At 39.6% G+C, this 13,653-nt stretch overlaps 1 protein-coding gene across 1 annotated transcript in view; it reads left to right on the forward strand.

Annotated features, from left to right (window-relative positions):
- Window positions 1-13,653, forward strand: part of LOC119408594 (gamma-aminobutyric acid receptor subunit alpha-2) — a 130,328-nt gene that overhangs the window by 103,997 nt on the left and 12,678 nt on the right. Inside the window, exons 8-9 of the mRNA XM_037675435.1 lie at window positions 2,629-2,781; window positions 5,486-5,688. Coding sequence (XP_037531363.1) covers window positions 2,629-2,781; window positions 5,486-5,688 — 356 coding nt within the window. The remainder of the gene's footprint in view (window positions 1-2,628; window positions 2,782-5,485; window positions 5,689-13,653) is intronic.

Consider the following 13,653-nt stretch of genomic DNA (forward strand, 5'->3'; position numbering starts at 1 on the left):
GTTTTGTTTTTTTGAATGTCCAGAGGACCAGATTTAACTTTTTTAGAGTTTTCTCTATAAGCTTTTGCAATTAAGAATGGATTCCCATATCTTTCATCAAGTGTTTTCCATGCAGCAGCATAGGCGGATTCAGTTCCAAGCAGGAAGTAGTGCATTATTTGCTTGTCCGCTCACATATCTGCCAAGGTAGAATATTTGCTCATTCTCTGGAATGTTCTTTTGATCGATGAGTACATGGAACGAGAGCTTCCAATCACTGTATCTTAAAGGATCTCCACTGAATATTGATGGTTCAGGAACAGGTAGTCTACTAGCATTTGATGCACTAGCGAACGCCTTGACAAGCTCTGCTGTATCAACATTTGTGGGTGTGTTTGCAGCTTGTGAGATAATGTGCCTTTGAAGTGGAACACTTACATATTCAAGGGCCTTACTTTCTGTAGTTGTGTTTATTATGCCCACCTTATGCTCCTCTGGCAAACTTAATGGGACATATATTTGCATCTTTGAAAGATCTACGTGCAGCACAAGCACTTTTTCTAAGTGCTGAAACTTTCTTTTCTTTTCATCAAGTAATCGTTGTAAGACTGCATATTCTTCCTCTTGTTTAGCCTTAAACTTGGCTTCATCTTCTTCTTTTTGCATTCTCAGCTTACGTTCCTCTGCTTCTCTTTCTAAACAAAGTCTTCTGGCTAAGGACTCTTGCTCTGCTGCTATTCTTCTAACTTCAGCTTCAAGTTTTTCAGTTTCTATCTGTTCAATGTCTTGTTCCTCTAATACTTCCAGAACAGCTTGGCTCGCAGCTGCTTCTGCCACGGCCTCCTGGTGTTTTACAGAGGACTGACTGGAATGTTCAGAGGTGCGTGTCTTACTGAGAGTTGAATCAAAGAAGGAGCCTACATCTGGCCAACCTTGATCCTCTTCTGTCACCTTTCCATCCATGTCGCCTTGGATACGATGAACTTAGAGACTTGAACACACACGTCTACTTTACGACGTGTCTCTTGATCAGGAGGTGAAAGTTGGCGTAGCTCGTTGTTTACTCGCTGCACATCTGCAGAGAGGCCTGTAACATCTCCAGTAATATCATTGAGAAGGTCCTCAGTTAAAGGTTCTGATTGTAACAGTGGTTGCTTAGATGATTTGGCATGTGTTCTCCATTTTGTAAAAATGTAATCAATCTCTGCTGAAGCCCTTTAACTTTATTATCTTGCATTTCTTTCCCTTTCTCTGTAAAAGTGTTGACTCTTGTGCTTCTCCTCAGTTGGGGCACAGGATTTTGTGAAGCTTCAGGGTTAACTTCTTGTTCTTCAAGATCAATTTGAGAGTCTGTTCTAGTCTCAAGTTGAATTGGTGGCTGATTTGGCTCAGTCATTAAATGTCCAACAACTAATTAAACTTGTATAAAAAAAGCAGTAAACTGAATTTCTCCTTTTTAACGTCTAAAAGTCAACAAAAACATTAATTACTTGTAATGGCAATGTAACTTATAACTGTAATAGTGTTGTGGAGAAAATGTAACTTCAATATTACCAAATGTACTTAATCCTTTTAAACAAATAAAAATAGCATTCATCCAAAAACCTTAAATTTACATATAAAATATACTACTGAGATGCAAATAAAATGATATTAACCTTTTCACTTGAATGCTTAAAACGTATCCACGTGAGAAGGTGTCAGATTACAAACAGATAAACCAGTTGGCTACAAGAACCTTGTTTTCAGTCACAGTTTGATTATCAGCTCTCAAGCTTCTCTTTACTCAAACTGCTGCTTTGTGGCCTTATCTTGAAAGATGCTCCTCAAACTGTGCTCTCCTTACGTCCCTACGTGCACGCGCCCGGCTCAAATGTCTCTTGATTGCAGCTACGCCTCGTGCGCGTGCTGCTCGTGCCCCGACAAGTCGGCTGATCCTTTGTTCTGACCGCCGTGCATGCTCTCCGCTCGTGGGTGGGGGTTCAGCTTCAACTCATGCTGATGAACAGTCGAGTTTTCACTATAACGCCTTTCGAGCACGCCCAGACACACGTGGTTTCCTCAAACTGATGAATTATTAAGATTCGCTACATGGAAACTCGTTGGCTGTGTGCTACCAAAAGGAACGAGGCTCGTTTCTTCAGTTTCAGCTTCTTTGAACTCTTCTCTTGAACTTAAAAGCCCGTGCTTACTTGTTGATACTCACATCATTGACTGACTCCTTCTTGTTACCTTTCACACCTGAATACAGCGCCAACTACAGGTGGCACGTAAAACTACATATAATTAAACATTACAAGTCATATGAATGTGAAACATGAAATAAACTGTGGCAGTTGCACAGACAGAGAAACACAGACATAGGCAATTATCTTATCACTCAATTTTTCATGGCTGCAGGTGATAATAGCAGCTTGAAGTCAAATTATCATCTATTCATTTTTGGAAAAATTCCTAAAAAACTGAAAGTAAAAAGATAAACAAATTGTCTTTTTATCCAAATTAATTTTGTGGTACTTAATGTTGTGGAAGCCAAAAGGATTGCAAATATCTCGTAATTCAATAATTACTGCCATATGGAACTGCAAGTACTACCAGCGGGTCATCAAAAGTAATTTTCAAATATTGGATTGTTTTGTCCTTGTGCAGGTGAATACACGGTGATGACGGCTCACTTCCATCTGAAGAGGAAGATCGGCTACTTTGTCATTCAGACGTACCTGCCATGCATCATGACAGTCATCCTCTCCCAGGTGTCGTTCTGGTTGAACAGAGAGTCTGTGCCGGCCAGGACTGTGTTCGGTAAGCATTCCACCATCTCAGTGCTCTTGTTATTTTTAGCCTTTCTTTATTATTAGATTATTCCACCTCCTGATAACACTGATGGGATTTAACAGCAGAGATGTGATGATTCAGCCTCACACATAATAGGATCTCAAGAAACAAGAGCAGACAATTTGAAAAAGTCTCACGATCTTTCAGAAGGTCCTGGTAATGGACTTGTCTACCAGCCAGGTCAAACTCACATGTCTGTACGGTAGATCTGATTGACCTGCTTCATTTGTAGAGTGTTGAATGAAACATAAAGCAAACAAAGTAGTAAAACACCCAGACAAAAAGATGGAAATGAAACGGCACATATTATAAGAGTCTGTTGACTGTACTGCAAAGATTATAACATTAGATCAAAGGATAACAGAGGTGGTGGTACAGACAGCCGCTGGCCCATATCAGTAGGGTCTGGAACTCCCTCAGGCCTGTGTACAAGCAGAGAGTTGGTGTAGATCATGTGTCAAACTCAAGGCCCGGGGGCCAAATGTGGCCCTCGTTGACATCTTATCTGCCCCCCCCCCCACAAGGTGATATGCAAAACGTAAAATATTTCTATCTCTTAAATATGTTCAGTAATCTTTGATTATGATGCTGAAAACACAACAGAGAACATCAAATGAGACCAATGAAACTCTTGTTGAGGAACCTGAGACCAAGAAAAGATGTTGGGTATCTGATTTGAGTTCATGTAGATTCTGAAATTGGCTCTTGGTTTGAAAAAGGTTTTTAATTATGGCCCCCTTTTGTAAGTGAGTTTGACACCCCTGGTGTAGATCAAAGTCCTTCACTTGTATCTTTACTTACGATAAGTTGGCCAATGGGTGTTTCCAAGTAGATCCCACGCATGTTTATTTTGGAAACTGCTAGGGGGACCTGGAAGCAACAGAAGGATGCAGACAGTTCAAAGACATGTGCTGGGTGTGGACAGGTGTCATCTTGTAGAAAGACTGCATTGCAGTACTGTCTCAAGAGGGTTAAGACATGCTGATGCAGGATGTCACTGATGTAGCGCTGTACGATCAGATCAAATCACAGCCAGAGGTGGCCTGCATCCGAACCTATGGTTCACCATATTGTGAAACGAGGAGTAACATAGATGAGTCCATCGTGTTGGCATGGTTGGCCCTCTTCCTTTCGCACCACAATGCTCAACTGTGGTAATCCAGAACCAAGAGTTGTGGCTGAACATATGACACCCCTGGTGTTTTATTTTTCAGAATCAGAATAAGCTTTATTATCATTGCACCAAGATACAACAAGAACATGTACGTACAGTCGTCCGAAAGATGGACGGAGTGCACAAAGCTGCTGCTATAAAAGCGCGGCCCTCTTATTCTTATTCAGAATAATATTTTGCTTAGATGAGAAAAGGGAAGAAAACATGAGGAGAGACGGTATAAAAAAAAGATCTCTCACACCATGTCCTAGACAGGGCACGATCTGAGGCATCAAAAAAACATACCACAGCAAAGCAACATAAGCAGACGTTATACATATGGGCCGGAGAAGACATTGAATTTTTAAGGGAAAGTCATAGCATAGTCCAGAGACCCCCCCTCAGCCATTGTCCAGATAAGAGGTGACGTTCATCATCAGCTCAGCTGAGCTTCTGTCACATGTCCACGGCCTTGGGGAAGGGAGGGGTGAGGAAACAGATAAAGCATCTTTGTTTTTTTTCTAAACATGCCAGGAGGAGTTGAGATAAGTCCGGCATCAAGGCCACAGTTTGGGTCAGAACTCATGAATTGCTGTTTCTGCCTTTTAAAGTCTCGCTGGTACATTTCCCTGATAGTGACTTCAAACAGCCAAATTGATTCCTTACGCCAAAAGTCGAGCTCACAGCTTCTCGAAGATTATTTCCACCATTCATGTGTGCTGCTAGAGAGTTCACAGTCCTGATAACAGCTGCTCCAGCTCCCTGCTGCAGCTCCACATGATTCAGTCTGAGTGCTGCCAAGCTTCGACACATCCACACAAATTTGTAGACAATTCAGATTTCACCAACCCAAACAGCAAAAAAACAGTTGTCATCATGAATCCAATTTGTTTCCATTGAGGGTCCTGCTTACCCTGACTCCTGTCGGCAGAAGTTAATTTTGTTGAGAGACCAGCTGATCAAATCCTTCGAATTAGGAAGGAATGCAGGGAAAAAAAGATGTTCTTTAAGGGTTCACGACGAAAGAGTGCAAGCAGGGAAGTGGGAGGTGTGTGTGTGTGTGCAGAGCACCTGGAGACACATCTGAAATTCATGCCATCTGGTTTTGGCACCATTCAAAATACAGCAGTGTCTGTTCTGGTGTTAATGTCAGCCTAAACACGAGCTGGTGAACCTGTAGTCCAGTTGATACCAGTTGTGAAGACATAGTGGTTTGAGACATCATGTTAGAGTCAGACTCACAAAATAATAGTGGCAGAAACTAGCTTTAGTTAAACTATGCAAGCATTGCAATTAGACCATTTATGCAAGGCTGATAATGATAAAAACAAAAATCATATTTATGTGATTTTCATTTGACAAAAATCACAACATTTTATTTTTTATAACAATTTTAGCAAAAATCAACAATTATTTTTCAATTTATGTTTGTGTCTGGTAATCACACAGCAACTACACAATAATACTATCACTCCACTTGTGAGGCCATGTGATCATGAAATACCTTTTTTTCCTCAGGTGTGACCACCGTTCTCACAATGACAACCCTGAGCATTAGTGCACGGAACTCCCTGCCTAAGGTTGCCTATGCCACGGCCATGGACTGGTTCATTGCTGTCTGCTACGCCTTTGTGTTCTCCGCTTTGATTGAGTTTGCCACTGTCAATTACTTCACGAAGCGCGGCTGGGCCTGGGATGGGAAGAGTGTCGTAAGTGAGAAGGTAATGAAGAAGAAAATGTGTCTTCAGACAGACTTGGTTTTCAAAGCATGGTAATGTGGCCGGCTGTGGCTTTACAGGCCAGCAGGAAATGGAAGAGAAGCAAAAAATTGAACATCAGCAGATTTAAACCTACACAATTTTAGTCAGTATTTTATATTGATTCAATCTTTAACAGGTGCACTTCAGTAGAAAAAATGTCAAAGTATTGTTTTTAGGCAGTATGCAGATTTTTTTCTGACTGCAGGGAAATTACTTATAATCTTTGTACATGTCTGTGTACTGTGCTAAACAGCCATGGCTTGAAAAAAGGCACTTGAAAAATCCATCCATCCATCCATTATCTTTACCCGCTTATTCCATTTTGGGTCACGGGGGTCGCTGGTGCCCATGTCCAGCAATCACTGTGCGAGGGGCGGGGTACACCCTGGACGGGTCGCAAGTCCATCACAGGGCCACATAGAGACAAACGAGACAAACAACCATTCACTCTCTCACTCACACCTAGAGACAATTTAGAGTTACCAATCAGCCTAACATGCATGTTTTTGGTCTGTGGGAGGAAACTGGAGCACCCGGAGAAAACCCACGCATGCACGGAGAGAACATGCAAACTCCACCCAGAAAGGCCCCTGGACCGGGGTTTGAACCAGGGACCTGCTCGCTGAGAGGCAGCAGCTCTACCAGTTGCGCCACCGTGCTGCCGTCACTTGAAAAGTAATTTAGGAAAAAAGTGGTAATCTGGCAAACCTGAAAATGAAGGGATTAGCATTTATCTATGAAAGGCCTAGCGTTCATCAAAAAAAGGTGAATCGCCCTCAGCCTTTAATGTCAGAGTTTAAAATAAAATCATCTGATGTTGGGAGGGGGCAGAAATTTGGTCAAACCACAAATATTAAAGATCTCATGCATTCATGTCATGCTCAAACATGTGTGTTGTAAATGACCCTTTAGCTTCAACCAAATCAAATTTTAGCTCAACTTCAGTAAGGCTGTGGGAGTTAATGATATTTCAGTTCTTGGTCATATTAATTAGCTGTGGCAGCCATCTTAAATTTGACTCAATCCAAAATTAAAGAGGTACGTCGATTTACCCAGTCACTGAGGGATTTGAATAGTGAATGCTTGTAGTTTTTAAGATGAGTTTCTCAAGTTTGTCTGGACTGGAACTGAACAGAGAATGCAAGTCAACCTCAATGTTTTGGGTGCAAGATAATAAAATGGGTAGAAGTTACACTGTAGTTGTTTTTGATTTATTTTATTTTTAATTTTTTTGCTTGTCTGAAGCAGCAGATTCTGGCAAGGAGCAATTTTATTGGAGTAGGGGTGTTGAACACAAAAAACACCCTTTTCCTGATGGTTCCCACAGATCACAAAAGGGAAGACGAGTCTTGAGGGAGATGGAGGAGAAGGCCTGACCTGTGACACAGCAACAGTGACAGGTTGGGGTAGTTCTTGAACTGGTATTTGCAGTTGATCTACTAGGTTTCTTAAAAAGTTAAGTCTGGTCCTCTGGACGTTCAAAAAAACAAACAACAGAAAAATTGTAAAAACGTTTCGTCACTCATCCAGAAGACTTCCTCAGTCTGAGGTGCTGTATTCAACTCAGTCTTATAAATAGCACCTTCTCAGAGTGGATCAACCAGTTTGCTGCTGACAACCAAAACCAGCTGCTCACATGCTAAAGGAGGGCCATCAGCCTAACGATGGATCATTAGCACCCTGATGGCTGCTTTTTATTCACAGGGGGCTCACTGTTAGAAGACAGTCACCTTCAAAAAGACTTGAAAAGTTAAACTCTCGAAAGGATGAAAGCAGAGATAAGCTTGGGTCCATCAAAGCACCTCACCCTTAAGAGAACTGGTTATGTGACTAATAACGGGCTGAGTCAGAAGAGTAGATCACGGGAGTTTGATTAAAAGCTAAATTGCATTGAAGAATAAATCCTCCACAGTGATTCAGTCAGTTCAGTTTTTTTCTAAAGCTCCAAGTCACAACAGAAGTCGTCTCAGGGCCTGAACAGAAACATTCATGTATAAAATAATAATTTAACATTATTTATCTGAGGAGCAGCTTTGAGTATAACTCCATCACAGAACTCTCATCTTGAACAAGCATGAAGGCGACAGTGGAAAGAAAAACTCCCTCATGAGGAAGAAACCTTTAGCAGAACCAGGCTCAGGACAAGAGGACCATCTGCTTCGACCGGCTGGGTTTGAGAGGAATAGATACACAATGGCAGGTCAAGAATCACATGTTAAGATAGAAATGGTATCAAATGAAAATGTTCAATTTTAGCAAATCATTTAAGGAAATGAGGTTAGTTTGTGCTCCAGTAGTCTAAGTCTATAGCAGCAGAACAAGCCGACCCTAACTATAGGATTTATCAAAAAGGAAAGTCTTAATCCCAGTCTTAAACTGGACAATGTGTCAGCCTCATGGACAGAAACTGGAAGTTGGTTCCTCCCATTCTGCTTTTGGAAACTCTAGGAACCACAAGTAAACCTGCAGTCTGAGAGCGAAGTGCTCTGTTAGTAAAATATGGAACAATAAGATCTGTAATATAAGATGGAGCTAGGTTGTTGAGAGCTTTGTAGGTTAGAAGTAAGATTTTGAATTCTATTCTGGATTTGACAGGGAGCCAATGGAGAGAAACTAAAACTAGAGAGATATGATCTCTCCCAGTAACTCCAGTTAAGACTCTGGCAGCAGCATTTTGGATCAACTGAAGACGTTTTAAAGAAGTATTTGGACACCCAGATAATAAACCATTGCAGTAGTCCAGTCTAGACGTGACAAATGCATGGACCAGTTTTTCTGCATCATGTTTAGATCAGATGTTTCTAATGTTAGTGATATTATGCAGGTGGAAGAAGGAGGTTCTAGTAACGTTTTTAATGTGGGGGATAAAAGACATGTCCTGATCAAAAATAACACCAAGATTTTTAACATTAGAGCTGGAGGACAGATTAATGCATCTAAGGAGGGAGAAAGACTGAAACATTCATTCCTAAGGTGCTCAGGTCCAAAAACCAAAACCCCTGTCTTGTCTGTTCAACAGAAGAAAATTTAGGGTCATCCAATCAAAATTCAACTTTATTTCTACAAATTGAAATTGTTCAAAGAGCTATCTACAACAGGAGAAATACTAATTGTTCATAACTTGTGAACAGAACCCCGTTCTAAAAAATCTGAAAAATTGTTTTTAATGGTTTATAAGGGTTCTTATATTACCCTAAATACTTTTTCCACCCTAATGATGGAACTTAGGGCTGGGTGATAGAGATGAAAATTAATATCTCAATATTTTTAAGATGAATGGCAATATATGATATATAGCTCAATATTTTTTCTTTCCATTAAAGTAATAAAAATATACAGTATAACTGTGTGTCATCCGCATAACAATGAAAATTTATCCCATGCTGTTTAATAACTTTACCTAATGGAAGCGTATATAAAGTAAAGAGTATTAGTCCAAGCACTGAGCTCTGAGGAACTCCATGACTAACTTTGGCGTACGAAGAAGATTCATTAGTTACATTTACAAATTGGAATATATCAGATAAATATTATTTAAACCAATTTAGAACTGTTCCTGTAATTCCAATATCATATTCAAGTCTTGGTAATAGAATATTATGATCAGCTGTATCAAATGCAGCACTGAGGTCTAACAGGACCAGTATAGACACAAGTCCATTGTCTGAGGCCATGAGAATATCATTAGCTTTCATCAGTGCAGATTCTGTGCTGTGGTGAGCTCTAAAAACTGAATGAAAATTTTCAAACAGATTATTTCTTTGCAGATGATCACGCAACTGACCTCCAACTATTTTCTCTAGAATTGTTGAGATGGACGTTAGATTAGATGTAGATGTATAATTGGCTAGGATTCCTGAGACAAGGTTATGTTTTTTAAGTAAAGGTTTAATTACAGCAATCTTAAAGCTCTGTGGTACATAACCATTTATTAGAGACAAATTAAGCAGATGCAAGTTGTGGTTATTATTAAGGCAAATATGTCTTAAAATAGTCTGGTTGGGATGGAATCTAGCAGACGTGGATGGTTTGGATGAAGCTATTATTTTTGACAATTCAGAGCTCAACAGGACAAAAACAGTCCAAACATAAATCAGGTTTTGTGACATTTTTAAAGTTGCCTCATCTGACACAGAACCAGCGGTGATACTAGGAATGTTGGTTTAAATTTTTTTCCCTCATTGAACCCATTTTATTTATATAGAAACTCATGAAGTAGGGGAGTGGTGGCGCAGAGGTTAGAGAGGTGGGCTTGTGATCCGAAGATCGCCGGTTCACGCCCCGGCCCCGACAATTTCAAAAATTGTGGGTGGGATAGGTGAAACACCCACACTTGCCCCCACCCTCGTTCGCCCCACTCTGGGCCCATGACCAAGGCCCTTAACCCCACCATGTGCTCCCTAAAAAAACAGGTCTCTCTTGAAAATGAGTTCTCGTGGCTCAATGAGACTAACCTGGATAAATAAAGGCTAAATGAAAAAAAAAAAAAAAAAGTCATCAGTGCTTATAGTTGTAGGGATACATGAATCAACAAAGATAGGATTTTTCATTAGACTAGCTATGGCACTGAAAAGGAACCTGGGGTTATTTTTATTTTCATCAATTAAAGATGAATAATATAAAGTTCTAGCATTACAGTGTACTTTTTTTGTACGTTGGCAGGCTTTCTCTCCAGAACAAGTAAGATTCCTTAACATTAGTGGGACACCATTTTCTTTCTAACTTTCGCGATGCCTGTTTTAATGTACGTAACTCAAAATTGAACCATTCATTCAACCTTTATTTAAACAGATAAATCACATTGAGCCTAAAAGACTTATTTACAAGTGAGATCTGTTTAGACAGACAAAAAAGTGGTAAAATGGATGCATGTAGGAGTTGGAAGCGAAAAAATTCCTATCAGACTTTTCTTTTCCTGCCTGAGAAAACAAAACTCTAATATTAAAATAACACCTCGCACAAACAAGCACATAGTGACAGACATTCTGCAGAGGGGGACGCAGAGAGCGGTGATCATGTTCATAGACGCTCTCGAGGTCATTGTAAGAGTTCTGATAAGGATGGATTAATCAACCAATGTCCTTTGGTGAGATCTATAAACATTCTCGAGGTACCATACCATACCAAACCATTTTATTTATAGAGCACTTAAAACAGCGACAAGGCCAACCAAACTGCTGTACAGACAGAACAACAGGTAACACACAAAGCAATATACAAAATGAAGTAAATCAGAATATAGACATATGTATGTCGAGGAATGGCCAAGAATAACGTCTATGAGAATCCAAAAGTTCTGAAATGATGACACAAAGTTTATTCAGCTGGTTTCATCTGGTTATCAGTTGGAAATTCCTCAGGAAGGGGGTGGTGTGTCAGATCACATTTTCTTCAGGTGAATTCAGATAAGATGACCTTCAAGGCCAGCCAAGGGAGCCAAATTCAGATAAACACAGTTGTTTTGGGGACAGGCAAAACTTATTGACGTCTGCCTTGAGTCTGTGTTGGTCCACTTGGTTCCGAAATGTCCAGAATACATGACTACACCAAAGGAACGTGACTGAGTAAAATCCCCAAGATCTGATCCATTCTGCCCAAAGCATTTGAGTCCGGGTACTCGAGACACGAACCAAGCCATCATAAAGGCAAGCAGCGTGATCGGGTCCAAATTTACTGCCGACGACTTCCTTGATTGATTGATAAAACCAGCAACCAGCTGAATCCAAAAAGCAGAAACCAGTTATCGAAAATCCAATTAAATATGCGTCCTTAAAATCCACAGATGGCAGCAGAGATAGACACATCATCAAGTCTTCCAAGTCGATGAGATATCCAGCTGCGTGCGTGCCAACAGGGCAAAATTGAACCAAGGAGCTAATTCCCCTTGATTGATTACTTTCTTTTTCAGCGGAGCAGCTTTATCAAATGAAGTTTGCTAAGTAGTTGTAAAATTATCAACGAAATTATCTAAGTCACTGCTTTCTCATGCATTACTCTGCAAGACAGAGGAAAATGATAGAAGAGAATCTTTAAATTTGGTTAAAGTATTTTCTGATAAGCACCTGCTAAGGTGAAATTTACTCTCAGTGACTGTGTAGTCATTTAATGTAAAGTCAAAGGTAATTAAAAATGGTCAGACACAACAGGACTTTGAGGAGATATTACTAAATTATTAATCTCAATGCCATAAGTCAGAACTAGGTCAAGGGTGTGATGATGAGAGTGTGTGGGTGTACGGACGTTTTGGGTAAAACCAATTGACTCTATGAAATTTTTAAAGTCTATGCTTGAGCTGTCATTTTCAACATCTACATGAATATTGAAATCACCCATTATTATGACTTCATCAGGATTTGGTCGTAAGTCAGTTAAGAATTCTGAGAATTCAGACAAAAACTGAGCGTAGGAACCTGGTGAACAATATATAACAACTAACGAGTGGCCATTCCGTTTTCCATTTAGGATGGGATAGACAGTGACCCAAAAGTATTATAACTACTAATTGGTTAAGTATTAATTAATAGTCCTGACTGAAAAACAGAAGCTACACCTCCGCCATGACCAGTTGTTCTAGGAATATGAACATTTAAATAATTAGGTGGAGTAAATAATAAATAAATCGGTATGATGATCACTTATCAGGTCTTTGACTAACAGGGATTTAGAGGAAAGAGATCTGATGTTCAATAATCCACATTTAATTATTTTATTACTTTGTTCTGGTAAAGTAGTTGTGTTAATTTTAATAAGATTTTTTATGTTTTTTTATTATTTAGAAATTTATTCATTTCATCCATCCATTATCTTTTACCCACTTCTTCCATTTTGGGTCACGGGGGTCGCCGGTGCCCATGTCCAGCAATCACTCTGCGAGGGGCGGGGGACACCCTGGACAGGTTGCAAGTCCATCACAGGGACACATAGAGACAAACGAGACAAACAACCATTCACTCACACCTAGAGACAATTTAGAGTTACCAATCAGACTAACATACATGTTTTTGGTCTGTGGGAGGAATATTCATTTAATTAAAAACAAAATAACTATATACAACCGAAAACAAAAAATATATATACAATCAAAAAATAAAATGAAAGGCAGCAGAAGAAGAATAAATCTTATGATATCGTCCCCTTTTTGCTCAGAACATATTGAAACAAAAGTAAATTGCTAAAAACAAAGTTAAATAAAAACAACATCAACTCAAACAACATTTTGTAAAGATACACATTATGCTTTTCCATATTCCTTCAGAAAACTAACTTTTATCATTCTCTTGAATATGTACATAGATGTGGCAGTTTTAACATCATCCTTCAGACATTCCACAATCCTAATCCCTGAATTATAGTAGACTGTTCCTTCAAACTGGTACAAAACCAACGCTTCACATACATCTCTATCCCCTTGAGATAATAACCACTTTCCCTTTTAACAAAATTTACTTGGATATTAGACGGCAGTATGTTTTTGTGAGACTTATCAGAGTCAGAGTCAGAGAGTCAGGGTTTCTTTATTGTCATTCGCACCTCATGTGATACATGTGGTGGAGCAAAATTATGTACGCAAGGTCCCAGTTACATCCAACAATAAAATGTATAAGAAAAACAGTAAGAACATCTAAGATATGAACTAAGAAAAACATCAACTAAATATACACTAAGCACTCATAACATAAAACATTGAACATCAGCACAAAAATGAACATGAGTCTGTGTGAGCAGATGTGCACGCATGAACACATCAACATTGAAACAGATCAGCAGCAACATGAAACAGATCAGCAGCAACATGATATGGTTTTTCACAGTGATTATTCTAGTTAGAGATTCATGAGTCTAACAGCCTCAGGGTAGAAGCTGTTCCTCAGTCTAGTGGTTCTACACTTAATGCTCCTTAACCTCCTTCCTGAGGGGAGTGGGGCA

This window comes from Nematolebias whitei, chromosome 4, assembly GCF_014905685.2.
Source record: "Nematolebias whitei isolate Nwh7 chromosome 4, NemWhi1, whole genome shotgun sequence".
NCBI classification, from domain to species: Eukaryota; Metazoa; Chordata; class Actinopteri; order Cyprinodontiformes; family Rivulidae; genus Nematolebias; species Nematolebias whitei.